Source organism: Pholis gunnellus, assembly GCF_910591455.1.
Source record: "Pholis gunnellus genome assembly, chromosome: 3".
Taxonomy (NCBI): domain Eukaryota; kingdom Metazoa; phylum Chordata; class Actinopteri; order Perciformes; family Pholidae; genus Pholis; species Pholis gunnellus.
In genome coordinates, this window is record NC_136529.1 from 18,930,863 (window position 1) to 18,958,134 (window position 27,272).

The 27,272-nt window shown below is 41.7% G+C and overlaps 1 protein-coding gene across 1 annotated transcript; it reads right to left on the reverse strand.

The window, feature by feature from the left end:
* Positions 1-1,635: 1,635 nt before the first annotated feature.
* quob (quattro b) lies at positions 1,636-25,903 on the reverse strand. The gene is made up of 24 exons (XM_079186020.1): positions 25,650-25,903; positions 16,342-16,539; positions 13,943-15,485; positions 12,732-12,935; positions 12,413-12,536; positions 11,446-11,539; positions 10,930-11,016; positions 10,702-10,818; positions 9,967-10,065; positions 9,713-9,861; positions 9,273-9,411; positions 8,959-9,081; positions 8,572-8,769; positions 7,440-8,419; positions 6,980-7,229; positions 6,531-6,620; positions 5,981-6,205; positions 5,025-5,195; positions 4,251-4,428; positions 3,817-3,927; positions 3,423-3,677; positions 2,754-3,031; positions 2,473-2,529; positions 1,636-2,340 (listed from the first exon to the last, which is right to left on the reverse strand). The coding sequence occupies exons 1-23, from the start codon at positions 25,650-25,652 to the stop codon at positions 2,491-2,493; spliced, it is 5,655 nt and encodes a 1,884-aa protein (XP_079042146.1). The 5' UTR covers positions 25,653-25,903; the 3' UTR covers positions 1,636-2,340; positions 2,473-2,490.
* Between the last annotated feature and the right edge of the window lie 1,369 nt (positions 25,904-27,272).

Here is a 27,272-nt window from a genome sequence, read left to right on the forward strand (position 1 = left end):
CCGTACATCCTCCGCTGATTCATTGTAGACGGTAAAGTTACGTCAGTACGGATATTTTGTATAATTGCATGGTTAGCAAAGAAAAAGTCTCTGAACGTTTTGACCCAGAATAATAGTGCAAAGGCTGTAATGCTTTTTTTATATGGAGCTAATGTTGTCCAAAAACTCATCAAAACGCATACATGAGCGGTTGACATGTTCCATCACATGAACATGGAAGCTGTAGTTGATTTAAACCCACACAGTCATAAATGCTGTCATGAATATTCACTAGCACTTATTAGTTCATTAGTCTTAAAACTATTTGCTCCTGTTGCAGTAAACTACAGCCCCCAGCTGTTATATAAAATACCTTCACTTTACTCATTTAGAAAAATATTTTTAAGCCTTTTTTAAAAGATTTACCATCATCAGTAGGAATTAATACACATTATTAGTTTTGATCTTTTCATTGTATTTTTTGACAATGAAATGAAATATAGAATTATACCAGCATTTACTTTTATGAAGGGGTTACATCTATAGGTCTTTTCAGCTCTCAATCCCAGGTGATGCACCACAAAGAAAATGTGCACTGGTATAGGCTACATGATGAGGGGGTGAGGGAGGTATATATATAGATCCAAGTGCACAAAAGGACATTGTTTAAACGGCTTCTAAAGTCACTGCTAAAGTTTTGTTGTGTCTTCTTATACACATGAAGAAAAAAAATCAATATCAACTTCCCTTTTTCCACTATAACATTTTAAGTAACAATTATGCATCAAAAGTAAAGTGAATAATGAATTATAATTGTAACAATATCAATAGAAATAGAGGATGAAGCCCGCCGTGTGGTTTGAAGCGTTCTGGGCAGACTGGTATTAACTGTAAACATGAGTCCTGGCTCTGGAGTTGGGCATTACATCAGGAAAGGGAATTCAGGGATTATCAGAAGTGAAACCAAAGCCTGAGCTCTGTCCAAACCCACAGAGTGGAAATGGCTGAATGCCCTCGCCAAGGCAGGCTGGGCTACTTCCAAGAGACTGTGGTATTCATCACCTGGACTCACTTCCAGACTGGCGGGCTCTTTGAAACTTGTACTTCCAAAGAACGTTCCACAAAAATGGTTAAATGTAATTGTGACTTTTTCTATATTGCAGAAATGATGGACTTGGATGTAAAGGAAGGTATCTTTTAAGAGCAATTTTGTATATGATTTCCTTTTTAAATACTATTGTGAGTAGCTGGTAATGTCTGTGATGCAGAAAATTGTGGCTTTGTGGCCACAGTGTTTAATTTTCTTCATTGCATTTTTTAAAAAGTTACTATTTGTGTTTTTGGTCTTATATATGTGAAATACTCTCAGAACACTTGGATGATATGATGTTCTGATGGCTCATTTGCTTTCATTTAATCAAGGAGTTCCATTAGTATTACGTATTCCAGCATATATTACATCCATATTATATACTGTATTACATGCTCAAGTATATCAATGCCTCACCTGACAATCGTGCTAGTAATGGAGCTATGTAGCAAATGTAAATTAATATTTGACCTTAGAAATGTCAGTCTGACTGTTAGCATGTTGGGTTGAGTTTATTGCAAAAGTAAATAGTTGTGGTGCAAATAAAAACACAGATAAAGCGCCAAAACATTCATCATCACGGCAAATGTTCTGTATTTCGTATAAAAAAAAATACAGTTGTTACATATCTCGATTCCAGTACAATATGACTTTATACAAAATTGTTATTCAAAAGAAAGGACAGAGTGAATGTGTTTTACTTTCAAGGAAATAAGTAAGACACATACATATGTTGTGATTAGGTTTGATAAATCTGCACAAAAGGCAACTTTGGGACATAAAAGATGGCATTATGGCATTTACTGCCTTTGTGACACAATTCTTTAGAGACCTCCACAAGATTTTATCAAATTGCTCTGGGATCAGGATGGTGCCTGCTTATTAACAGTCTGAGTATTTCACCAGGATTATTTAGCCACATTCATTGACTACTGTAACGTTTAGTTTATTTATGTTATAAATAGCATGTAAGCACCGACTCAAAGACCGCAGCAACTCTATGAACCTTTGCATGAGCTATGAAACTAGACTGAGTAGACTACAGTGCACTATGCAAAGCCATGCCAGTTCAAAATGTATCACCGTTTCAGTACAGTACATTAACAGACATTTTTCTGACCTATTGTTTTAGTGGTGCGATTATAAAACAACATGTATTTACAGAGTGGTAATGGATTACAGTAACAGCTGGTATAAAAGGATGTCTGTTTAAATAGTTTCATCTTCAACGCTGACACCAACAGACGGCTTTTCTAGGGTTGCCTCCAAATCTGTAGAAAAAAAGAGAAACATAACTTTTCCTTTCCACAGCAGAACAGTTTATAATGAATATACATGTAACAGTAGTCGTATTATATACAAGTTTAAGAAAGATGGGTACTGTATAATAGCGCTACACTCACCTTGTAGCGTATCACAGGTCAAACCTCAGTGGATTTTCCAACACTAGTGTTCTGGACCTGTGACATTCATAAAAACATTGTTAATTTAAAATGAATAACAACAGATTAATCAATGGCATAATAAAACTCACCGAGCATGCAGAAAGAAATAGAATTTTCAGTGTAAAGAGTTTTTTTTCGAGTGAGTGATTTACTTTGAGGTTGAATTAGTTATTTTGCATTTAATGTTTTTAACCACATGAACAATTAACAAACCACTGGTTATGAGCTTTGTACTGCACCTTGTCACAGAGCAGATCCTTGGCCTGGTGTTGTGGTGTGGTCGTTGGCTTGTGGGCAACTGGTGGTTGGGTTTTTTCTGGGGATCCTGCCAGAGCATTTGGTTTGTGGAAGACTGCAGAGGCTTCAGTCCCGGGAGGAACCGCTGCCTCCTGAACAGTGATCATGGAGGCAGAGACCAAGGAGGTGTCCTCCACCTCTCCTCCAATAGCAGAGTGGTAGCTGTGACTGGAACTGCTGAAGCCACTCACACTCTCTCCGGATGACTCCGAGCTGTCCACTGGAACAAAAAGAGGACTTGATTATACACATGATCAATGGATGGATGTATGGATGGGTGATTCCAAGCTAAAATGTAATTACATGAAAAGCCACGGTTCAAACACTGTGTTAGCAATCAAAGTCCTTTCTGACATGTCCTTGGACACATTTAAAAATAATTGAGCCAGACCTCTGACCTCTGACCCTGTTGGAGTGGAATAAAACTGAAAAAAGGCTCGAAACAAAATACCCAGCAGCCTCAGTGAAGCTGTTCAGGGGCCATTAATAACACACTGTCAGAGCAGTGGGAGGTTCCTGGGTGTACCAATGCATCTGATCTCCCAGTCCATTTGCAATAAATCATAAGCCACATTTAGGTCATACATGATCATTTTACACACTCAACTCACACAATAAGTTGTGACTCCCACTCTCATGGTCCAGGTCATCCTCTTCCAGAGCTCCAGGAGGTGGTACGTATCCTCCAAGGCCCCCACCAACCCCCCTCCGCTTTGGCCTACACATGTATCCCACAGGGGACAGGGAACCTCTTCCGGAGGAAGAGGAGGAAGACGAACTACATCCTGAACCAACAGATTTTGGACGATCCCCGGGAAGCCTTTCCTGTGAATCACTTTGTCCTATACAGGACAGCACCCTGTTTTCTGCACAGACCAGGAGAAAATCATGTTTATGAGAGGGAGCATGACAAGCCAACGAGTGCTAGAAAGATATCACAATGTTTTCTGACAAAAGTTGATGTAATAATCAACTAAACACGTTTTACGGGCAGTGTTTGCTCACCTCTTCCCATATAGTTGACGGCTCTGTCATTGATAGCTGCATCACTGGGCTTGATGTCCATGAAGGGCTTGTTTCCAATACCCATGAACACTCTCTCCTGCATACGGACCTCTTAAAAAACATATGAAATCATAGTTTAAAAACATTTTGTATTTAAGAAATGACATTTTCATACAAGATATTGTTGTCTCTATACTGCATCATGTCTGCTGGTTTTTTCTTTTTCATTACACACAGTAATCCAAAAGTGAGCACTGTTACTGTTCATCCCATTATTACCAATATTGAGCCAAATATATTAATATCTTTACACATTGGCAGTACAAATGTTATTATATCATGAACAAACCAGGCTCTGCTGTATCAATTTGCCACTATCACATTAACCGGACACATGCCAGTGTGTTTATGCATTTTTGTGCATTTGTTGGTACCTCTGTTGTGTATTGCCTGCTCCCACAGGATCCGCTCCAGGTCCTTGGTCCAGGCATCCTTCACCTCCCGGCTGACTGCTTGAAGTGTGTACGTGTCTTGGGTTTTCCTCTTCCTGAACCAGATCTCAAAACACAGCCCACTGTCACCGCTGTTTTGGGTCATTCCCACATCTGACGTCTAAATTTAAACAAAGACAAACCGATTATGTAAGACAGTAATTTAAAATACGGCAATCAGTTTGACAAGACTTCAATACTATTGTAATTGGACTTTTGGAGTGTTATGCAGTGTTTTAGAAGGGAAAGGAAAGGACACAATAAAATGAATGTTGTGTAAGTGTTGGGCAAAGAATGAATCTCTTAGTCAGGGGCAGACCGACCATCTGGAGTACAGAGAATTTTCACAAATGGGGCCAAAGCAACAGTGCCACTTTAATGTAATGCTCTCTCTCTCTCTCTATATATATATATATAGAGAGCATTACATTAAATTGGCTAAAAGTGATTTGGAAATTCTTCCCAAATTGTGACTTATAATGGAAACCAAATTGTATGTGTAAATGATAAGTCACTTATTGAGTGACTGATGAAAGTAATTATCATTTTCAGCATGTGTACGTGTAAGTTTCAATCTTGTACGTGATTCGTGTGAAAGAGGAAGTGGGAACAACACTGAGGCCTTCTTTTTCTGATATTGCATAATTATTGCTCATTTCACTGGTATTTCTTGAACACATTTGACGTGTGAATTTGGGTGTGAAACAATATGTGTACCTTGAACGACTGTTTGTAGATATATGTCTCATTTCCTACGTCCGTCTTCCTGGTTTTGCTAAAGAGAATGAGCTCTTGGAAGAGGAATATGTGGCGTAAACATTTTTTCTTCCTGAATGTTACCAAGAACTCATCCTGGCGTATCAGCTGCCCCTGCTCCTTCAGATTTACCTGCAGAAAGAGATTCTGGGGGTCATGTACTGTAGTCAGCAATAATGAACCAGAAAAAAGAAAGTCCTTATTGTAACTGTTCAATTTAGCAATAGAATATTCAAGCAGCCTTAGCTTCTAAATTCAGCTAATGAAGATTTAGTCAAACAAACCGACTGAACACTGAGTATAATGGCAGATTTAGAATAATTTACTCACACAATTACAGTGAAACATCAATACAAAACGGTATGAACTTTCCCATTATTTCTGACTTTCCTATTATTTCTAACAGAGATCATAAAGTTCATAAGTTAACCAACAAAAACGAATGAATCCAACTCCATTCCCTCTATCTCTGCTCCCCAACTAACGGAGCTCCAGACCATCATCCCCCACACAACACCTCCCTTTACATTCCATGGAAAGGACGAAAAAACTATCATCCTTTCCCTGTAATCTCGTCATCCATCTCATTACTACCATCCCAGATTACTCAATGCCAGTGGCATTGCACAAATCAAAATCACAATGATGAATGGTTTCATCACTCCTCCACATGCATCATTCCTAATGGCTGTAGTCCTGCCTGTACTTGTTTCTCTACTGTGCTTTCCACATTACAGTAGAGTTTCCGATGACTGTTGCTCAACGCTGAATGAGAGAGTGATAAGTCATTCTTATCACAGTATAGTACGCACTATGTTTGCACAGTATCCCTGTATATGCATGTACTGTATATAAGTCATGGAAATCCAACGTTCTAATAATCTTGCTTGACATTACCAAGAAACAAACTGTCTTACGTCACAGTGGTGGATGGCGTCCATGGCCAGCAGGTTGTTGCCGTGGTGGAGCTGGAAGTGGATGACCTCCAGGGCAGCCTTAACCTCGGCCATCTCTCTGGTTTGTCCGGGGCCACACTCCCTCATCATGTCCTGCAGCAGCAGACTGTACTTACTGATCCGCTGCACGGGCTTCAGCAGGTACGACCACAGGTCCATCTTATCGCCCAGCTTCAGCTGCTTTTGCTGGAGTGTGAGGAGAGGACGGCAAAAGCTATCAGGATAACGTCAAAGCTGAGTTGGAGAACACGCTAACATTAAGTGGGTGGGAAGACATCCATCAAGACTAAAATAATGTTTAGAGATGTGCTGCACATTTGTTTTCGGCCTTTTCTTTTTATTAGCCGTACTAGGCTGTATATTAGCATGCTAATGTTAGGGTTAGTTGAAAGCACTGCTATTCCTACATACAGCCAAGTTGTTCGCAGAGACTATGATCTTGCTAAAATACACCAAATATCCAACAACATAAGAGAAGGAAGAGCAACAGGACACTGGCAGTGGTTCTCACCTTGAAGAAAGCCTGTCCATGATTGATGAGAAGACTATCAGATTGCGGTTTGTTCTTGCTGTAAAGGGCGTACAAAGCAAAGCTCTCTCTCTAAAATAAAAGGAAGAAATAAAGACCATTAGTCACTAAAATGCAGCCTAAGCAGTTCACAGCTGTGTGAGCTATGTACTCCTTATTTCAAATGATTGTGTTCAATGGTATCAATACGAAAGCAGTTGATTCCATGGAAGCTAAAGACAGTCTACAGCTGGGACTCATCTGGAAGGGCGTTTGTTACTTAATCAGCCATATTTTGGTTCAAAACAGGAAACTACTCTTTGACATTATGCAGACTCACATCTGCCCAAACCTGGTTGCGTCATGGAAACGACAATAACTCAGGTGCACCCCACAGACTGTCAAAGTTAATACTTTTGTACTTTTGTGTCATTAATACTCGTGGCACCTACATGTCGTAGGAAACAGCGTCCCACTCTGACGGGTTCATTCACGCAGCTCTCCAACTCATTCAGGAAATGATGATGGTGGAAGTCGTGGAGTTTCTCTAAGTTGCCGAAGACGCTCCCCCTCTGGCCCCTGAGGTCCTGAGGAACGTCGGGCCTCTCCAGCTCAGAGAAGTAGTGCTCTCGAACGTAACCCAGAGCCTTCACGTACTCCCTCTCTGTGGACAGCAGCTCCTCCATGATCATCCGCAGTTTCCTGTTCCACACAGGAAATGAAAACACATAACCGAGATGAGCTTGGGATCATACTCAGTTTTACATTAGTTATTAGAGGGTATGATAGTGTTGTTTAACTGGAGAACAATTGTGCCATTCATGGAAATAACCTATGTAATTTGCTGTAATGTCCTGGACACCATCTCACTGAGCGTTAGATTACAGCTAAAAGGAGAGAGGTATTACTTACAAAACATTGCTGCCATTGTTTTCCGTTGGTGTGAGTAATGTCTCTGGGGTCCTTAAATCTTTAGGGCCCTGGGTGGAGACTGTGCATCCTCCACCCTCCTCTTCATTGCTGTCTCTTTTTGACTCGCAGCTCAGGTTTCCTGACCGTAAACTCTCGTTATGGGAAATGGGCAGATTTTGGACGGGCTGCAGATTTTGTTCCAGTGGCTGTGTTATGCTCTGACAGTGTTTGTGTCTTACGTTCAAAGGTGAAAAGCCAGAGATGATAGTCAAACGAGAGCATACACTAGAGCCCTCGCTCAGGGACCGACCCAAAGGTTGGTGCAATGGAAAATCGGCGCCCCCTTCAACTGAGTGTGTGCTCCTCAGTTCTACCTCACTGTGGTGCTCTCTTGGCCTCGGCTTGGTTTCTGGATAACAGTCAATGTTTTGTGGAAAATAATTTGCAATTTTCTCAGTTATAACTGCTGCTTCAGATAATTCCTGCACTTGAGATTCTCCTTTCAAGTCAGGTTTTAAATGATGGTTAAAGCATTCCGCAGTGGTGCTTTCTCCCTCACTTTCTGAGATATTGACTGCCTCTTTCTGAGAGGTCGGCTGCTGGGTCAAGGAGCATTCATCCTCCCCCACCTCACTCCTTTTCTCCTCCTCCTCCATTCCTCCATCTTCCCCTTGAGGGTTTGCAGCTGTGATCTGCTGGATCTGGTTCTTATCTACTCCTTTCTCTTTCTTTTGCATCTCCTTCAGACGCTGCCCAACTTCTTGGCACTGGAACCAGGCTGCATTCCACACTCTCATCACCCCCGAGGCCCCTGATCCCACGGCACAGGCCTTAGCTTTCAGAGCCTGGAAGTGTGGGGTGGAGAATTCGCCACCTAATCTTTCTTCATACATCTGGAGTGTTCTCAGGGTCTGAGCTGGGTAACACCCCTGCTCTACCTGCTCCAAAAAATGACTGCATTCCTTGGCAAGGGCTGACGCCTGGAGAGAAAGAAAGAGAAGGGTATTTTAAATGTAAAGGTCAACACAAATCAGTTAGAAATATGTTGACAAAGGGCAAGGAAAGAAAGAAATAGAGTTAAATTAGAAATGTCAGATTGGTGAAATTCCCGGAGCAATGACAAAACACAAACCTGTTCACAGAAGCGGTGCACATACACCAGTGTGTCCAGTTCTTTGTGCCTTTGTTCTGCCCGCAACATAAAGTCATCCATATTGGATTTGAAGGTGCTGACCAGAGTACGAAAAACATCTGTTGCAGGACTGGGATCGCTTGTGCCAACAACTGCCTTTGCCTCCATCACTAGGCTCAAGGCGCACTGTTGTTTGTCCTGGAACAAATGATAAGATGTCATGTGGAACTTATTATTTCCTTCCCCCTCTAATCTACTAATCACTGTTGTTAACAGTATGGTAATCTTAAATATTTTTCAACTCAACATCAAAGAAAACTAGAGAGACACACATACAGCCAAATAAGGTAGCTTGTCTTTTTTTGTTATGTGACTTCATTGTTATACCTTAGTCTGAGCGAGAAACACATCAAAGTGCTGCCAGGCCTTTTCAGTGCACACAAGGGTGTCGTCTGTTGTGTAAGAGTCCTTCAGTCTCTGTTCGCCTTCTGCATTAAACCATATCCCAGCCTGCAAAGCGTAATTTAGAACTGAGTGTCAACTGAGTGTCATACAAGGGTCTTATTTTTGAGATACAGCCAAAATAATGAAAATGTTCGAAAGGAGACAAACTTCTATCTTCCTTTGGAAAAAAAAAAACATGTTAATGAATGTCAGCTGTTTCAACACATAATGTAGATTTTAAAGTTGTGTTGTATTACCGTGCTAACTTTGCCCTCCATCTCTCTGAGCCGGAAGAGGAACTCGAGGTGCTGCAGTGACTCATTTGATCTCATCACCAGAATGTGAAGCTTCTCCTCCACCTGGTTGTACAGACTTGTCACCGACTCCAGAGCATCTCTGGACAACAAAGTCACACAAACAAATTGTTATACATAGTCATGCGACAGCATGTAATACCCAGCACGTAATACCCAGCATAATCTAACACCTAATTAGAGGTATAATCGCAAATGTGGTGGTGAGAAAAGTTAAATACTGAAAGTGTTTAGCTAAGATAATACAATTAGTCATGGTAGATGCAAGAAAATACAGGTAAAATGGTATTTAAATGCTGAGCAATGTTGCTGTGATGTATGCCTTACAGTGTGCGGATTGGGACAAGAAGAGAACATAAGTGGATTTAGATATTATCTGATACCTGTAGTCCTCAGACTGTGGAAATCTGAACTCCTCTCTCCTCATTCTGGCCAGAACGGCCCCTCCTTCTCTCTGCAGAGTAACCAGTCGAGTGTCTTCCAGCACCTCTTTCATTGAGGCCTTCTGTTCCTGAATGCACTGCTGCACTTCCTGTAGCAGCCACGGCAAAAAAAGCAAAGTCAACACGTCTGCCCTGCTTCAGAATGTGCGGCGCACCAATCACATAACGTCACACCATGAACATCTATATTCTACCTCGGTGGAGTCTGTCTTCTTGCTGCCATCCACTTTCCTGATGGCCTTCTGCAACAAGCTGTCTGCCCCTCGCAGCTCAACCAAGAAGGAAACCAGTCTCTGAAATGAATTAAAGTTAAGACTTAGTGGGAGTTCAACAATGATACATCGTGATGAACCCAAGAGCTTTCAGTTGAAGAAACACTACATTTCTGCCATCTGCTGCCTACAGAGAGCACCACAGACAGCGGCATGCTGACACTGGAACAGCTGCTGTACATAACAAACTTAAGCTGCTTCCCTCTGACCTGCAGTTTATTAATGCCCTAATGTGAAAAAAGTTAGAGAAAATACATACAGACTCTGAGTCTGTCATAAAGTTTTGATTCAAATGATGCCGACATATTCCTATGACATTCTGCTGTATATTTCGTATGACCGTTCTTGTCACATAATAAACTTTACTGATCAGTGTTGCATGACCAGCATAACATATCTTCTTAACGGTCAGTAATTTATACCATAATGAATAATCTAATGAATCATTTAGATACGGCTTTGCACTTTGTATGTGTGACCTCCTCCCTCCACTCAAAGTTAAATGTGGCATTAAAGAACAACAGAGATAATGAATGTTTGGTGTGGGTGTGTGGATAATGAGTCATCCCCAGTGGGTGAACAGCAGTCTCCTCTGAATCTACGGGAAACTCCACTGTTTATCAAAGTCACTGTGGGATGTGAGTGAATATTCAGTACCTGATGGAACTGCAGCCAGTCGGTATGACTGTAAGTAAAGGTGCCTCCCAGGTCAGAGGTCAGCTGCGAAGCTTCAACTGTCTTGTTCAGGGCTTTCATAGAAGTCACCATGTCCATCTTATGGACAAACACAAAGACAAGGTTAGGCAGGAAGGACAAGTACCACTCATCTCTAGCGCAAATCAAGGGAACAAAGGAAAACATGGAAACTCTGATTTCATTTCTGACCTGTAACCCCGGCTGCTTTTCAGGTCGAGGACAAGTGTCTTTATCCACCAGCGTCACGATACTGTGGACAGCATGGAGAGCTTGCTCCTGTAGCAGATAGTCAGTAAGTTAAAAATGTCCTGCATTTTAATAAATACGATGCAATAGTTCCTCTGATCATTTAGATATGAGATGGAACTGTACTCTATCACTGACCTTCTTTCACAATTGACAAGAATGTGTGCAATAGGCCTACAGTTTGTGTTACTGTGTCTTTGATAAAAAAAATAGAGATTCCGGTGCATTTCTTTATTGCTAAAAAATCAGAAACTTGCACAAACTTGAAATGAACTTGTGTTACTCAGTATTTGTGTATTGTATATTCAAACACACAATGACAAATCCATCAGTTTCCTAATCAGCGAATCAAGGAATTTGACATCTGGCAGCATCTGGTGACTGCATGTGTGAGGGGTTTAGTGGGTGAGTGCACGCATTGCTGATTCTGACTGGAGCATGCAGGTTTGTTGTTTTAACCTGGGCCATCAGCAGAGCTTTGTAGAGGTGAAGTGAAGGAGACTTCTTCCTGGCATTGATGACCAAAGTCATTCCCAGCTCTCGAACCTCTTTCCTACAAACACATTGGATCATGTTAGGGCACATTCAAACATTATTACCTTATCACAGTGGTCTTTATTTCATAAGAGGCTTTTAGGCTTATTTACTTATTCCACTTCTCAAATCTCTATCTTTTTATCTCTCTCTGACAGACACACACACACACACACACACCCTCTTCTTCACACATACTATTCCACACGTTGACACCTTAACACACCCATCACAATGGCCTCTTCTTGGGTTACAGCTGTGTGAGCCTACAGAATACATGGCTGCTAATTCTAGCAAGGCGCTGCATACCAGACAGTTGGCAGCCAGCCTGGCCAGAGACTGTTGTGGTGTGTCTCTTTAGTGGGGACAGAGGAAGGCCAAGCTATCGACTAGAATGGCTTTTTGAACTTCAAAAGACTCCGTTAAACCCGGTGTAAACAAAAAACACCTTTAAAGTGATCACTGGTAAACCTTTCAGTGGGAGTATTTACAATGCTTTGGCAGAGGGTCAGCAGAGGTCAATGTTACTGCCAGCTAATCTTACAGTACTACATATAACTCAGAAATATTCAGAGATACTGCCTAAAATATAGTGTTTTCTTAGTTGTAAAACAGCCGCTATACAAAGGGTTGACCCATAAGGGAGAGTCTGGATGTAAGTGCATGCATCATATTATTCAAAGCCCGCAATGGACACTTGAGATATTCATATGGTATCTGTTGCCCTCTTGTGGTCAGACCTTTTGTTACACACCATCATACATGGGAGATTCCCAATAAGCGTTTCTCTGCTGAGCAACTGAGGAGCTAACCAACCAATATTGGCCCTCTCAATTACAAATGATCAGTCTTTTTTGGGACAGAAGTATCTAATAGTCATTGTTTTCAGTACCTTGGTATGGAGTGTAAGTAGAGCAGTAGTTCACAGACACTCTGGACTGACACTAAAGAGGACGTCCACTCCTTTCTGCCACCATGGACCTCAACGACTGCCCTGCCTGTCCTGTCCCTGCTGCCTAAGGGTAGGGCAGAAAAAAAAGTTAGGGATGTATCATCTGTTTTTTCAAAAAGGTGCAAAGAGTGACTGTAAGTAAATGTTTTAATGGCAAATGCTGTGAGAGTAGAGAAGAACATGATCTGGAGAGTGACTTTTTGAGATACAGAAATCATACAGACAACGTTATTTGAGTGAATGCTCACACATCAAGTACCTGGCAAACAAATAATGCCCAGTTCAAGCATCCCACCAATGCCTCTGTAACCTGATGCCTCGGTTTGTGGAGGCTGTGGAGAGTCAGAACTTGCAGATAGAAGTTGAACTTGTGCAGGAGATGACTTTTCTATCTTTGAGTTATGGAGTTTAGAGTCTGGTCCATCTGCGGTGGAGGGAGTTTCACTCCTACTTGACTGGGAGTCTGCATGACAGTACACACAAACATAATTATATTCACACAAAAAAGCATAGAAAAACAAAGAAATTATACAAAAGTACAAAGTATATTGCAAGAACAAGTGTGTGTATTTTGTTTCTCATAATCTGTTATTTTTTATTGTATTTAATCCATCACAATCAAGACAATATTTCTTAGTGGACAAATCAACTTTTGTCAACTTTCTATTCAGTCCGACAACCTTTTCCCTTTTATACTAACAGTAATTATTCTGTGCTTCATTCATAAATCTAAACAGTCCTCCTTCAACATGGACCCAGCTGCACAGCTGTGTACAGACAGCCTTTAAACATTGGACATGGTCTCCGTAACAAAACACTGCAGTGGCCTGGCTACTAAGCCTGGCTTTGATTTCAGACATCCTAATTGGCTTCTCCTTAGGGCCAACAAAGCCTCGCCTGTGTTCTCTCTCTTTGCTGATTTAATAGTCTATGACAAGCATGTCTCCAGTCAAGATCTCAACATGCCCCTCTGAGGGCATGAGGGTGCATGCCAGCGGGTGAAGGGACAGAAACCTCCTTCTTGCATGTCATGCTGTCTCTCTGCATTAGAGGAATGCTCTGCTCTTTCTTTTTGGGTTCAGGCTCTCCCTTTCATTGGGGTGCAGCATGCTATTTCCGTTCACTCCCTCGGTAATGGGAATAACGCGAATGTAGCCGAAGCACCCAGACAGCAGTGGGAGAAGACCGTACTCTAGCCCGATCTTTGACCTTTAAACCTTCTTTGTGAAGAGCCTTTATGATCTCAGTGGAGCGCATTCCCTCAAGCACGCGAGGTCACGGTCGAGTTTCAAATCAGTCTGTTTGGTGTGAATGTTCAGTGGCCCTTCAAGCACTGAGCAACAGATCATAACAGAAGGCTTTGTGTGCAGTAATAACAAAGTATAAACTTTGTGCGCGGAGATTAAAACAAAAAAAAGAGGAGAGAAAAGAGAATGAAAGTAGTCTGAACGTTCAGCCTTACTCGCTTACCTTTTTTAGGGGACTTCAGTCTTTCCAGCTTTAAAGTCACCTGATCCAACAGATCGGCTTTCTTACACTGCATTATGCTGGTGATTGTTTCAGGGCAGATATCACTGTGGCTCCTGTTGTTGACTTTATAGAGAAGTGGACTCCCTTTAGAAGTCTCTGACACAGTGGACAGAGACCTAACTTTGACTTTGTGTTTCCCTGATGGTTTCACAACCTCCACCTTCTGAGGTGGTTTAATGTCGCCATCTGACCCTGGATGCACACCAGCATTTTGTCCTGGTTGGTGGGAAATAAGTTTCATTTGAACCTTGTGACTCTGGCTCAAACCAGGCGTTGATTTCAAAATCATCGGTGATTCCTTCATGAGGTTTTCTGATTGAGAACTCGTAGGAAGGTCTTTGAGGTGAGATACAAAGCTTTCCGGTGTTGGTTCACAGCAGTGTCTGTATTGGCAGAGCTCGTTTCTTATCACAGGTTTATTACAGTGGTTACAAAAGTTTCCAAGTTTGTCTCTTTGAGCTTCAAATGCACCCTTGGCTCTTAACTCTCCGTCCTCACAAAGGGGGACCTCCTCCAGGGCAGTCAGGAGATCTACACTGCCCCTCTCAAAAGCGACTGGGTTTCTCAGTGCTGCCACGTACGAGTCTCTGTACCTACACTTCAAGTCTTGATCAGTGGGCTCATGCTCCAGACTTCTCTGGCTGCATGGTGTGCACGGCTCCTCTGCAAACTGAAGGGTGTGTCCACAGGGAACACTATTCCCAAGTGGTACCGGTGGCGGTGGTCTGACGGGTTTGAACAAAACTGAATTCGGTGGATGTGGATGTGGATGGCTGCTTCTCTGTTTATCCACAAACTCCTTGCCTGTGGCAATATCCACCAGGTCTACATAATCACCCTCAATATCCCGATAGTTACGACTGTCCCAGGTATTAGGAGAAACCCAACCAACAGGTTTGATTAAAGGTCTGGAGCATGATTTGGAGGTTCGTCTTTCATGATCCATTTTGACAAGTTTAGAGGAGTAGTCCACAGATCTCAAAGATGCTGGCAACCTGTCTTTTGCAGGACCTAAAATGGCTTCCATCGGCAGGGTGGAGGAGTTAAAACGGGAGGGAACTGAGATCTGTTTTGGCTCGGGAGGAGCTTCCCGATAAGTAGGCATGATCTTGGGCTTGTTTAAAAACTCTGGGATGGCAATTTTAGCCCAGGGCAACTTGATTACTCCTTGATCTGTGCAAAGCAAGCAGCGTGACAGAGGTGTCCCTTGGCGCCCTTCATTGATGTCCTGCAGCCATTCCTCAGTGAAGATGCAAGGGTAGGAAGTCTCAGGGACGGGTGTCTCCTCCACTTCTCGACAACCCTCCTCCAGAAGACTTTTGAGGACAACGCGAGCCGCTTGGTCCCCGAAAGGCTCCACCTGTAGATAGAAGTCTCCAGGACGCAGCAGCAAAGGGTTCACGGGTGCTAACTGGATGACGGTTTTGTCATGGAGACACAGAGGCCAGCCCTCACAGCGGAAAACCACATCAGAGTATCCAGCCTAGAAAAAAACGAAGTTTTCAATGTCATTTTGGTTACATTTGCTCTACTTTCTCGATGTTTCATTGATGCATTTGTTTCTGATTTCTAGAGTTTTCTTGCCTCCTATTTCAAAATCTCAGTAATCTGTAAACTTTTATCTGAAGATACTGTTAAATTAGATTTATTACCAGTATAATTTGAAACATGTATGATTTCAGGGACATTTAAAACAGCACAAGAAGAGCTGAGTTATCTCAGTTGCATTTCTGTATAAACTGTAGTATACTGCACAAACAATATAAACAAGCTAAACTGTATATCTTATAAAAGTACCATGGTTTCATATAAACATTATGTATGGGATGCACACAGCTAACCCACCACCCCAAACTGTATATTAATGGATAGAGGCGAGTGTCAGTGCTTCAGTATAAGAACAATGTCAAATTTAGTAATTAAAAAAATAAAATATTGATATGAAAAAAAGTTAATGTTAATGTAGCATGCCACTCTCATTATTCTTTGTTTAAGTCCTATTTGGGGGACAATAATGCTTGTTTTGGAACAACATCATTTTAAGCTATAAGCTTATTCACCCTTATATGTACAGACAATTATCACTGGATTACTTTGATGCTGAAGAAAACTTAAAAGCGCGATGACTCTAAGGGAAGTTCTGTAGCGTTTTCTTACTGGGATTTGTAAAATGCACGTTTATTTGCAATGGACATGAAAGATAGTGATCTCTCGAAAGCGTAATTCACACCTAATCTACATATAAGTGTAACATGATTCATGTCTGTGTGTTTTATTATTGCAACAAGGAAAAAGAGCTCGAGTTCAGATGTATCCACCGAGATATATGTAATACTCACACATGCTGCCTGTTGGACGCTCTCCAGCAGGTGTTTGGAGGGGATGAGGAAGTCCAGCAGACAGTGTAACGCATCGCCGTGGTAACGTTCCTCAATGGTGCGAAACAGCTGGCTGAGTACGATGGGTGCTGTGGCATCGAAAGGTGGGAAGAGGGCCGAGAGGGCACCCTGGATGGACGAGTCGAGAGATTCTGGGTTCTGGAGGACAAGAAGAGGTACCGGTCAGTGACATGAGGTCCGTGTCAAAAAAACACAAAATAAGACTATACATCAAAGGAAAGTAAATTAGTTGATGATACAGTTTTACAAACCGTTCCTTTCTGAGGAAGAAATTATTTTAATTTGCATCTAAAAGCCTGTGTCAAAGCCACAGGAACTCTTAAACTAGGATTGCAGAGAATAAAAATATATAAATGAATAAAAAACATTTAACAACAATATGCAGTGCATATAATGAAGGCTTAGCAGAATATCAATGCCAGTACATGAATAAAGGGGTGGTGTTATCTGCACATTCTTCTCAAATGAGAATTGTATTGACCTGTCAACCAAAGCACATGAATCATAAAACATTTAATTCAGGTCCAATAAATCACCCATTACAGACATCTCGTCTCATATAATTAAAAAAAGCTGCCCTCAAACGGAACTCCTGGCATTGCAGTTATTAAATACTATTAAATGTTGTTTCAATCTTAATACAATAGCCTTTTTCATGTCATGTACTCTGCGAGTTTGGGTGAAATGCGTATGAAAATGAGTTCCCTTGGTGTGTAATATGGACTACGAATTTCAAAATTAGATGTCTATTCTAACACTGATATATTTGAAGAAGGTCGACGTGGCAAAGATATGCCAAGACCGAATGCTCTGCAAATACAAAATGACAGGACAAATATTTTTTCTTGGCGTTTTAACCCTGGGTGTGGTTGTTTGGATTCCCTCAAGGAGTTTTGGGCTTCAAAGTGAGGAAGAAAAAAGAAAAAGTGTTATGACGGTAAATTATCATCACCCTCACAGAGGGCTATTTTGGTTGAGCCTAATAAAAGTTTCTCAACTTATCTGGAGATGATTAAGTCTGTGCTGCATGAGTATATGCAACTTGTTTCATGACTGGCCAGGATTTGCTAAATTTAAACTGGTGTGTTTGCAGAAGACCAGCAGGCCTAAGAAATGCACAGTCCTGTCAAAAATGCACATAAAGAAGCAACAGCGTGAATTTATGACACCAAGAAGCACACTTGGTGTTTGTGTTTACTGCATGTACAAATGTCTGCATTGGACACACAGAAACTTTTCAGATGAAAAGAAGCCATCTTTAAAGCATTTTTGGTGAACCGACCCGGCCGCATGAAGTTGAGGGGATGTTTTAAGACGTGAGGGCTGTCAACATAGATTAGTAAAACAGCCAAGCATTTAATGCAATGCTTTGATTTGATCATGCAATATAGTAATTACTTCTGGGCCTTGCCTGTCAGTTGGCTGTAAATTGTCATATGGATCAAAGAATTATTTTACAGTAATATCTTGTAGCACGGCTCTTTTAACAAAGCGTAGCGGCTCTGTGAGGTTGGGATGCTTTGAGCTAAATGCTAACAACATACAGGTCAGCATGCTAACATGAACACAGTGGCAGTGTTTACTATATTCCCCATGCTAGCAGTGTAATCAAGCCAACAATTTGCTAATAAGTACAGCTAAGGCTGTTTGAATGTCATTACTATTGACACATTATAATTTCAGTATGATGACCGGTGTGTCTCTTTATACAGTATGTCCTTTCTTTCTGTTTCTTTTAAATCCTTTGTGAACGCCTGTCTGTCTTATGTAAAGCAGTTTGAATTGTTTAAAGTGCCGTACAGATAAACTTGCCTTGCTTTGCCTTACAATTTAGCATGAAGAGGACATGAATATCTGTACAAAACTTCATGGCAATACATGAAATAGTCACTAAAAAACAAAAATGTGAACTTTCAGTCTCTCTTCATAAATGTTTTTTTGCTTTCTCATTTAGCACCTATAGAGGGCTTTGAAATGTACGGTTTTCTTCTTTCATCCAGTACAGTCAAATAAATGTCTCTTTGTAATGAAAAGAGTTGAAAATAAGGACTTGACGCTCACTCTGGATCAGGACCGCTAACCACAGCAGGCGTGCTATTCATACAATCGGTTCTCAGTACCCTGCTGTGTCAATCTCCCAGCCCCACAAAGGACTCCGTTTTCAGCCCCCACTCCTCATTTAGCTTGATGGCCGGACTGAGACCAGAGACCAGCCCAGGGTAAACACAAGTGCAGCAGCTTCAAAGACCTCACACTGGCTAGCAATGGGACTGTGCTGACTGCTTGGCTAGTGGATGCTTATGTGAGCACCTTGGACAGTCTTCAAACATCAGAGAACAGAGGTCATAAAGTTGTTTCATGTTTCACTGAATAATTCAGTAAATCATTCAACTTTGTGTGACTCAACCGAGTGTTGCATTCCCTGTTCGCTAAATCCTTTTCGTTCAAATTAAGTGTACAGCATTAAATGTGGGCTGTTCGGTGTAAATCAATGTCAATATTTGACCACTTACAGTAGGCTAAGTCCTTGTATCTCTTGTAGACATTTCATGTCCTCAGTAGAGAAGAATGCTTCCTTTTTTTTCTGATTGTGCACATCTGTCACAACAGATTAGGAAATGGAGAACAGAATACCTTCGAGGCTGGCTCTTGAAGGGTAATGCATCACAGCTGTTTTAGACTCGACTGCAGCCATTCAACTTTGGGTTCTACTATTTTTCCCGAAGCTAAAGATAAACCAGAGGTCATATCTCATACAACACAGCTCTGGGAAGTCACTGTACAGGGCTCGGACGTATAAATGGAGTTTGGCTGATTATAGACTTTTAAGATTTCATCGAGCGTTCCGAAAAATGATGAGAGCGTGTTCACTCTTCTGTAGTCATGGCCTTTAATCCACCCGTCACTGAAATCCAACCCTAAACAAAAACACAAGTGACTTATTATCACAACGTTATTTCAGAATCATTTCAGATTAAACCTCTTTTTGCCAACACTCTGAAATGACAAAATCTTGTGCCTGGATAAACGTCTTCTTAAAACAAAAAAAAAGGCTCTCTCTCTGTGGGTGGTTTGGCTCGCGATATATTTCGATGAGTGAGATCCTCTTGAGATTTTACAAAGCATTGCTCAGCTTGGACCCAGTTCAATCCGGCTAGCCAGCCAGTCAAATGAACCGAGGGTATAGGGAGGGTAAGCTGCCGGTGTTGTGAGTTCTTCTGTATCTCATTACATTTGACAAACGGACAACATGCCAAACAGGCCTGAACTGTGAAAGATTCAGCAGGAGACAAAGCAAAGTAGGAGCTGTCGTTTTGGTATTTGAATGCATTAATTATAATAATAGAAAACTAAACTTGTTAAAACAGTTGGCCACATACTTTATAAACTTTTTATTCACAACCTCTCTGGACGATACAGAATACATGTGACACCGTGACTGGCAAACATGCAAATACCCAGCATCTGCTGCTGTTACGTTAAAAATACACATTGAAAACTTAGTTACTTTATCTTCTCTAGTCCTCATGATGTAGTTTTCTCTCATTCTCTGTGTTGTACGGATCATTATTGACTCACATGACCTTTCCTTTCTCAAGATGTGTGTTTGTGACCTCCCAATATCACAGCTCTCCCAATTTATAGTAGGGCTAGTCTGGGCAAGTAGTGCAAAGAGTGATGTCAAGGTGTGCCCTCTATAAATGACAGTCATACACCTGAGGTTCTGAGATGTATGCTGCAGTTTCCTGGTCTTTCCATGCAGTCTCATTTTGGCTGAACACACCCATAATGTATAATCTCTGCTGTGTTATCTGCACCCTACCCATTCCTTTTGTGTTTTTAACAGCTCCTCCCATTGCTAAAAACCCTGGTTAACAGCGATTTGTTCGGTCCTGAGTGAGCAGACACAATCAGTTCCCTACATCCTTATGATAACACAATTCTTCACTGTATATCAGTGCACAGTGTCTAGCTCTGGTTTCCTTATGCTGACAGAAACAGAGTTGCTACTTCTTTTTGCAAAGTATTTTTACTCCCACAATCAGCCAGCGAACAACGTTCAATCAAGCTTAAATCCCGAACCTTTATCTTGGCCTGCAGAGACAGTGTGGTTTGATCGATGTCCAGCTGACGACCACATTCCACCGCCGCCTCCTCTACACATTCAGCACAAGGGGATTCCCTCTCTGCCCATTATTGTCCAGTGCAGCCTGTGATTTAACTCTTAAGAGCTTCAGTCTCCAACAAAGATCATTGTTTGACCTAAATTGGCATGCTAGTGTGGACAACAGGGTTCTCTCTTTATCTTATCCACCCCTCGGGCCCCCTGGGAGTTTTTGCAGTGTTGAGTATTCAGCACATAATTACAGGTTTCCTCCATATTGCCTTGGGCTTTGGCCAAAAAAAGTCAGGACCCAGGTTTGAGCCACAGTGTAAACAAGCTGTCAATATGTGTAATGCACAATGTGTATCTGTGTCATCTGCCACAAAGGCTCAACAGATTAGAGTAGGTAAGATGACCAGAATGTGATTTTAAAGAAGATTACCTTCAACTAAATGGACTCGGCTCCTGATGAAACAAGCTCTGTCTCGACTGGTCATCACATTTGTGTTTAAATCCTCGTACGAAATTGACAGTCTCTGAACCTCAGCGCTAAACCCAAAACATAAGCAGACCTGAGAGTCAAGAATCAAGACCTGGCAGTGAATCCTGCATGAACGGACATGCAGATGTGTCCAAGAGTCTCAGATGACACACCACCACCTCAGCCATGATGCCAGACATGAACTTAGCCAATCACAGCGTGGGCACAAAGGGCTGATGGATTAGCAGCTAGTTTCATGCTCAAAAACCTAAAAGTGGGAAGATGCTGAGTCTTGGAGCAATCAGTCATATGCTAATCAAAACATGTAACCAGTATCTCTCAGTGATTACCTATCTTTATCCTCCTTAAACATTCGGTATCTCCTATTTAGCGGTGAGACAGTGCTGTCTTTGTGTGTTATCCACTCTTGTTAAACTCAGCAGAGGGGCAATCCATTCAGCTAAGCCATCTTGAATCCCTGGAACCAGTAAAAAAAAAAAAAGGCCTGTTCAAGACAAAACCTCTACATCATTTCTTAGAGCTGCCAGGAGTAAACATGGTGTGTGTGTGTTTGCTATCAGACCTTTAATATGGCATAGTTCCTATTATTTATTTATTTTGTAGTTTTGAAGAACTCAAGCTATGTTTGTAAAGTGAAGAGGCCGCATAATAGTGCGTCTGGTTTCTGGTTTGACCTGTTTTTTCTCATCACATGACGTCAACCGGATGAGCTGAGATTTGATTTCACAAGTGACTCATTAATCCACCCTGAAACTGTAAATGATGCACAAAGGCTGTCAGACTTCTACCATGTAACTTAGAAGACTCAACACTGCTGATAATATCTGTCTTTTACGATCTTGTAGTGCGATCAACCAAGTGTGTCTCAATCCGATATAAATCACTGCTGTCGTCTCTTTTGGAATCGAGAACTGACTCACAGCCACATTTAAAGATCAGTGCTCTGAAACAATGCCTGCATCTGGTTTGGGCGCACTTAACAACAAAAAGACGGATTAAATCCTTTCTGTCGTGCCAGGTCAGCATATTTTTAAAAACTTCCACAGCATCAGACAGGTGTATGGTTTAAAAAATGTTGCCCAATGTCTGATGAAGTGATTGGCAAAGAAGTGCAGCTGTGTGTGTAAAGCGACAAATGTGACTTTAAAATACAAAACTTATAAAAACCTGGAAGTCTTCCCCAAAAGATAAAAAGTTCCCCATGTACATTTAAAACCAAAAACTGACATGTAACAACTGAAAATGTCACATGTTGCCATTTTTTTTTTCTGGAATGTCCATGACTGATTCATGATGAACCGCTCCCATTAAGCATGACAAAACATATTTCCCAAAGCTTGCACAATCCAGAGACTGCAACACACCGTAATAGTTCACATTGCTCATCTGAAAATGGTAAAATAGCCAATAAATTAGAAAGGGTTAATAATACAAGTAAAGGACAGCCTTGTAAAATCCATTAAACCCGAACACAAGGGATTTGTTAGTTGGTCAGCATGTGTGTGTGTTTATAAGGAGTGTACTAAACACTGACATCTGTTGCTCTTCGTCCTTGAGCTTTGCAAACAACCGAGCACAGCAGTCTACATGGGATACAAACTCAAGGTCTTATCCTTCTCCTTCAGTAAATGTTGCCTCGTCGTACAGCGAGTCACCTCAGATTTGCCCAACAGCTTGAAGTTGTTCAGCCGGTTTTGAATTTAAGCAAGCTAAAACTTGAGACGGATGTGTCATGATCACTGCCGCTACAACACAACTGTTATCTTCCTAAAAATGCAACCAGAGGAGCGACAACAGTGACTTTCAAACACAGTCTGGGGAGGAAATGACATCGCAGCAGTGACTGTTTTCTAGAGACAATGCATGCTGAAAATGTACTCATAGCCGGCCGATAGCTGCAACAATATTTTTCCCCAAACACTCGCCAGCAGCTCTGTTTTGAAAATACACAGCACAGCCTCTCTTGAGATTGACCCAGTTTTGTGATAATAAACACACTGAAAAATATGGTTCACAGCTCCGTTACAACTCTCAGAAACTCGACTCGTTGATTGAAGCAAGATTTAAATAGTTTGGCTCAAACAGCTCCACAGGGCAGATATTTGCAATTATACATATTTTCTCTATAAATCACATCGGTTTATTGTTTTGAAGTTCCCTGTCTGCCTCTGTGGAAATTTGGCAAAATCACAATGAGTGAAGCAGAGGGCAGGAATTATTATCTGTCGGCCAGAGGGAGAACAGATGATAGTATTGTAAAGATACTTGTTACAGGCAGGGGATGGAGCTACTGATGGCTGTTGCGAGAGACAGAGAGCATCTGTGATCCTTTAAAGCTCGGCCAGTACGTATGAAAATCTGGATACCCTACCCACAGCATGTCCACAGTGTTTCTAACAGTTAATAGATTGAGGTATATGCATGCATACTCTAAGCTAAGGGGTTGAAAAAATGCACTGTGACGGATGAGTATATCTGACTAATGATGTGAAGCAGGCATGTGTTAATCTGTGAGAGTCTGAGAACGTTGATGTCGGTAATCAAGAGACTTAAAGCTGCTATAAGAAATATCGTTCTGTAAACAATGGGTCAAATGAATACATGTGTGTGAAAGATGGTTGCTTGTTATCACAAACTCAGAGAATTATCCCCCGACTGCAGTTTTCCTCGACTCTGCTGAGCGTTTTTGCATCTTTCAGCTCATTGTTTTGGTTTCACGCTCACAAAATTAGCATTAGCATTTCTAGATGCAGCTAGCATGTAGTTTATTAGCAAAAAGCTCAACCAAATACCAAACTGCAGACAGGCAAAGTTAGCAACAAGCTTGTGAACACAGTGGAGACTTTAGCAGCTAAAGCGCCTGATATTTTTTATCCAAGGGGTTAGTGAAGAACAAGAACAGTGACTACGGGACTTATAGTCATCAGATGGACACAAACACCAGATGAATGCTAATATTACTCTGCGTCTGCTGGATGTGTAGGCAACTGCTTGCCCCAAAACCAATTAATGCAGGTTTAAAAAGACCATCTCCTTGTTATGAACTCAGAAAAACAATCTAATATACGTGTTTCTCTTGAGAAGGCTAAATCCGCCATTGTTGACTTGTTCTTAAATAACCCTTGCTAATGAGAGATTTACCATTTCGAGTGAATCACAGAACACTAAACATGTTTTGGTACGACGAGATAGCATCCAAAACCCAGGAGTAACTACAGGCTTTGATGATTTGCATTAACTTTGAATATACTTTGAATTCTGCAACTGACACTTTTACTGCAAATACATGTTTACTGTACAATGAATGAAACACATGCTGCAGTAAGGCCTTAAGAAGAAAGTGCTTGACCTTGCTGGTGAATGAACGACTCTTGGCTATCCTTGTCACACAGTTACTCCTGTAAAGGTAAATAAAACTCACACCAACAAGCCAGGGCTCTGGGTTATGTATTACTGCTGAGTGTTTACCCAAGATTGAAGCTCCTGGTCACGCACGGTGCAGTAATCTAATAATTTAGACTCCGCCGGCTCATGACTGGAAGTTGGAGGGTGGTCACGTAAGACAACATCAGTCATGCAATAAGTAAAACAAACAGAGGGGGCTGTAAAAGCTGGTCAAACAAGTGCCGCAGTGCATGTGAAGGGGGGACAAAGTACAGTGGTGGCCACAATGAGCAGCCAAGTCCTGCTCTCTTGAAAGCTATCATTTATCTGGCATACTTTGACAGATGTTAGGGGTCTGACTGCTTTCCATATAAAGATACAAATTACACTGAATGAATAGAAAGCTGATAGGATAAGCAAAATATGCAAGTTTGTGATCTTTATCGAACCCCAACTCTTTATCTGCATTGATTTGACAATTTGCGCAGCAGCAACAACCAGTTAATGCAATTTCAAAGCTGTCACATCTTCCAACAAACCCATCATCAAACATGTTTCCGTCTTGTGGCTCACTCTTTGTCGTTAATTAGTTGCTGTTGTGACCGTAAACAGCCCTGTGGTTTGAATTTATTAAAGTGCCCAACACTGAATTGGAGAATTGCATTATGGGCCCATGCAAAGCAGTCAAATATTTTATACTCCAAAACACTCCCCACTCCCTGAAGAATGTGTCCCATCCGAATCAATTAAGTCCCAATCAAAAGGACTGAAAGATGCAAAACAAGAGACAATGTGCCTCTCTCTGTCACTCTCTCTTTGTCAGTGTGCACACTCTTAGAAAGCTCGAGATGCCGTGGGCTGTTGAAGTGAAACAGTCCCACCAGCTGTGCTCAGGATAACAAAAAGGTTTGAAGAGTGCAGTTACATTAGCTTTTATGTCACAGAGATACGGTTTCATAAAAAGAGAACAAAGAATGTGCATCAATACTGTGCATCAATACTGTGCACAGTATCGTGCAACTGAAAAAAACAACAACCGCTAAAGGCATATATAATGTATTAGTTATAACACATCAGGCTTCCAAAGTTTCAGACACGCATGACTGGCAAGAGAGAGAAACAAAGTCACTAGTCCAAACCAGAGGCTCACGCTCCGTTACTGGGTCAGTGGAGCACTTTAACTTTTAAAGCACAAAGTAACAGCCGACAAGAAGTACAAGCAGGACTAAAACTTGTGTTGTTGTGATGTTACTTTACCATCTTTGCGGACGTTTCTCCTCTTTTAGGCAAAAAGTTGTTTTCATTTTTGGTCCTTATAATCCTCTCGAGACAGCCTCCCTGGGCTCTGTGCTGTGAGACCGGTGCATGTTTAGAGCATCAACAAGAGAAGTCGACTGAAGTACATCCACATGACAGTGAGTTGTCTTGATCGAAAAGTAACCAAAGTAATTTCCATTCTTCATAGACTCTCCACAAGAGTGTGTAGCACAGAGAGCAGCAAATTGTCAGGCTGCCTGTTGATCCTCTTGCTTCACTTCTCTGGCTACTTTGAGAGTTTAGAGGTGAGAGAGAGAGAGAGAGAGAGAGCGAGAGAGAGAGAGAGAAAGAAGGAGGGAGTAAGAGATTTTCTGAGAGGGGGAGGAGAAAAGCTTTCCCTTTCAGAGGAAATCCCCCTCGAGGCTTTTCAGAGTTTCTTCGCTCTCTCTCTCACCCCAGGCTTTATCACATACTCTAGCACACCCACAGTCACAATATGCCACAAATGGCTACACAAAAGCATGCCAGTTGCCACATAGACACTCACCGAGTGTGTGTGATACTGTATGTAATGTAAGGAATGTAAACATTCCCACATCCTACATTGTTATGAATGCAAACACACACTCCTTTGCCCCGGCATCAGAGATCAGAGCTGCTGAAATCCAGCCCCTTGTTTGTGGCCCCTTTCTTTCTATTTTAATCACCGTGAGCTTTTAAAAGGCTAAGTCAGTCTTTCTCCTCTCTCCTATCCCTCCTAGACTTCCACTGTCTGCTCCAGGCGTTCTCATTTCCTCTCCTCGGCAATTGTCTTCCGGCAGACTGCCCAGTCTTTGACTCGTATCAAAGGGAGAGACGGAAGAGGGTGCTTCCCTGCAGAGGTCCGAGCTAAACAGCAGGCATGTGAAGAGTGCTGCTATACTTCCACATTAGTCCTGAGGAATGCAGGGGTTACACCCTCTGGTCTGCATTTTACATCTGGATGTTAGAAGATGTATTGGGTATGAAACCAAAGACCTGCTGCAAGAAGCGAGGTTCATCACTGAGACATTCCTTGAGGAAAACAGATTGACAGGCGATCGTTTATTTCTGTCTGAGAATGAGTGTGAGTGAGATGGTTTAGACAAGCAGCTCACTGTTGGCCTCAACCTCTGTCTGTTTATTCGTTCAAATCCCAGGAATTACATGAGAGTCCATGCATGTTTTCATCACGAGGAGAAAAGGCAGAAGGTGTTTATTTTAATCAAATATTCCTTAATATTCAGCAGGTGAAGTTGCAGCTGGAAATATGAAACATTAACCTTTGCTTCTCTGTCTCGAATTCTCTCGGTGTCTGTGGTTTCCCGCTCCGCAGAAACTGTCTTTGGAGCATTCCTCACATGTTTTTCTTTCACAGAAAGAAAGCCATGCTAATTTATCTCTCTCACCCTATTCCACAGAAATATGTAGGTGACGTTTTTGAAAATGTGGTACACGTTTCCATTCCCCGTTTCTCCTCTTTGTTCCATTCTCTCCATCTCAATCATCCCTTCTTGCCCTCGTTCGTGCTTTCTCGACAAAGTACCTCACAACCATTGATTTTATTATACCTGTATACAAAAGGAGTCAAGCAACAGAGGTTAC